The 2,862-nt window shown below is 64.5% G+C and overlaps 1 protein-coding gene across 1 annotated transcript in view; it reads left to right on the forward strand.

The window, feature by feature from the left end:
* The first annotated feature begins 1,815 nt into the window (after positions 1-1,815).
* The window catches only part of ASAP3 (ArfGAP with SH3 domain, ankyrin repeat and PH domain 3), a 15,356-nt gene continuing 14,309 nt past the window's right edge, over positions 1,816-2,862 (forward strand). The window contains exons 1-2 of the mRNA XM_019471236.1: positions 1,816-2,050; positions 2,438-2,583. Coding sequence (XP_019326781.1) covers positions 1,816-2,050; positions 2,438-2,583 — 381 coding nt within the window. The remainder of the gene's footprint in view (positions 2,051-2,437; positions 2,584-2,862) is intronic.

Genomic DNA, 2,862 nt, shown 5'->3' on the forward strand with positions numbered 1-2,862 from the left:
CAGGCTGTGAGCCCGGGTGGCTGTGGTGCAGGTGCGTATCCATCCCTTCCTCCATCCCCACGGGGAATCCCTCGTGCTCCCGTCCCCCGCTGTGCCGACGTCCTCAGCTTCCCCCGACCGGGAGCCCTCATTCCCAAGCTGGGCCGGGGGGTGATGGGTGCTGTGGGGGGCTCCAGACATCACTGCCCCCTGCTCCGGAGGGCTGTCCCTGTGCAGCCAAGGCCTGTGTCCCCGGCAGCCGGCCCAGTACATCGGGGATGCCGGGGATGCCAGCGATGCCCGCAGTTGGGGCAGCACTGTGCAGTGATTTCCTCTGCATTTACTACCCCGGTTCTCGGCTCTGCCTGCCCCATCCCCACTGGTCGTCTCGCGGACCCGTTCCTGAAAGCCCCCGTGACCATCCCCAGATCATCGCCGCTCCCTGCGTTCAGCCTCCTGCGGCTGTGAGCTGGCACCGGGATGGGGTACCCCGTCCCGGGCACTCGGAGCAGCTTCTTCTCCCACTTGCACGGTGACGCATCCAGAGCATCTCATGCTGCCTCAGTTTCCCCTTCCTGAGGCTACGCCAGGTTTGTAAGCCTGGAGCATCCAGATATCCAGCCCCGGCATCCCCCCCCCCGAGGCAGGGGATGTCTCTGCCCCAGCCCACGGCTCTGGAGAGCCTGGGGTGCCCAGATTTGGTGCAGAGAGGGGGCATGGGGGGCTTTGGGGCACCCCAACATCCTCCCCATTGTAGAGGCATTGCAAGACCCCTCTGGGCAGGGGGTTTGGCTCCCGCCTCGGCCCCGGTCCCCTCCCAGCCGGCTCATCCTGGCCAAAGCTTGTCCGCAGCATCCCGTCCAACAAGGAGGGCCTTGGAGAGCGGCGCCGAAGCCAGGCTGACCCCGCTGTCAGGAAATCGGCCTTGACATCAGCCTGAAAACCTTCAGCGAGAGCGCGAGCGAGAGAGAGAGCCTCTTTATTGTAATTCCTCCGTGGTTTCATCCCTCGCCCTTCTTGCTGTTCACGCCCTCTAAATATTTCCAGCCTGTTATCATGCCTCTGGTACCTGCAGCCAAGCCGCCCTTAACCCTTTCCTGATGGCTTGGGCTGGCGTGCGTTCGGCTACAATGCTCTGTGGGCTGCGCCGCAGGCAGGTTGGTGTTGGGCTTGAGTTTGCCCTGATGCTTGGTGGGGGTGAATGAGGGCTGCCCGGGTAGGGAGGGATGGAGAGAGGACCCGGGGGGGGGACACACCAGGCTGGGGACGGGGGACACTCTCTGAGTGAGCGCAGGATGTGGCCGGCGGGGGCTGCGGGGAGGTCCGCGGTGCTGGGGGCCACGGCCAAGACCCTGCATGAGCTGGGGGGGATTGCGGAAAGCTGCGTTCCCCCGTTGCGGGATTTATGTCGTTTAGGTCCCTGTCGGGCATCGGCGGGGGGGGACTCCCCTTTTTTGCTCTGCCGTGGGGACCCCCCACCCCTGCGGGGAGCTGGGCACCCTCGCAGGTCTCTCCCACCGTGCCTGTCCCTGAGCCGCGGGGACGCGTGCTGGGGTGCTGGGGATGGCCTGCTGTATTCGTGCTACATGATGCTTCATCCCCTCCTTGGTTGAAACGGTCCCTGCGAGAGCCGGGGAGGCTTTTTCCACGGCTGCTGGAAGCTGCTCAGATCCAAAGAGGCGCTGGGTGTGCTGGCAAAGCCTCTCACCCCTTGCTACCCTCTCGCTCGAACCCGCCTCTCCGGGGGCAGCCAAAGCCCTGCCTGGCAGCAAAAGCCGTGGGGACCACAGGCCTGGCAGGGGACCGGCTGGACGCTGCGGCACCAGCGTCCCCGAGATGCCTCCGGCTCCTCTCCCAGCCCCGGGAGCTTGGCCGCTGCCCCGCACATCTGCATGGCAGAGCAGCCGCCTTTCCAAGGGCCAGCTGGGCTGGGGGGAGTGGTGGCCGCGCTTGGCAGGGCTAACGAGCTCGGTTTGTTTTCTTTCTTCGCTTTCGCAGAGCCTGGATGGGGACCAAGCCATACTCCAGAGGATCAGGAAATATGTGAAAGCCATTCACATCTCCGGGCTCAGTGAGTTGTGCTTTGAGAGCTGATGGGCATCCCCGGGCTGGCGGGGTCTGCGACGGTCCCATCCTCCGCCAACGCTGGTCACATCTGTCCATGGGGTGACGCAGCCGGACAGTTGGGTGGCCGTGGGTGCTGGCTGGCCAGCTAGCCTGGCAACACGATAGGGTGCCCAAAACTGGCTTAAAAAGGGGTAAAAAGGGAAATCGAGAACCTTGGGGAGGTTGTTTAGGGCACACCGCTGCTGTCCTGCAGCAGGATCAGCCCAGCTCTGCTACGGAGGGATGGGGAGACGGGTGATGGGTGCTGGTGGGACCTTGTGATGTGGCCGTCTCCCAGGGACGGGGTGCTGCAGGGCTACCCCACATCCCTCACCGGTGTCTCCCCGTGCAGCCCACGTGGAGAACGAGGAGCAGTACAGCGAAGCCCTGGAGAACTTCGGCAACAACCACCTCTCCCAGAACAACCACGAGCTCTCCACCGGCTTCCTCAACCTGGCCGTCTTCACCCGCGAGGTCACCGCGCTCTTCAAGAACCTGGTGAGCCGCCCCGTGTTCCCCCGGCACGCTGCCGAGATCAGGGGGAGGCTTTAACCACCCGGGAGGGGGGGGATCATGGGGTTCACGGTGTCTCCAGTGCAACCTCAGGCCGTTCTCTGCGTCCGGCTATTGCCAAGCCAGGGAAAATCTCCAGGATCCATCTGGATTTGGAAAAACCACCTGGTGCAGCCCTCCTCCTCCCAGTTTAGCTGCCCTCCACCGTGGCCGGCAATCCCCAGCTCCCATCCCGGGCTTGGGGACACGCTCCTGGTGCTTGCA

The sequence above is a fragment of the Aptenodytes forsteri genome, unplaced genomic scaffold (genome assembly GCF_000699145.1).
Source record: "Aptenodytes forsteri isolate BGI_AS27 unplaced genomic scaffold, ASM69914v1 Scaffold321, whole genome shotgun sequence".
Taxonomy (NCBI): domain Eukaryota; kingdom Metazoa; phylum Chordata; class Aves; order Sphenisciformes; family Spheniscidae; genus Aptenodytes; species Aptenodytes forsteri.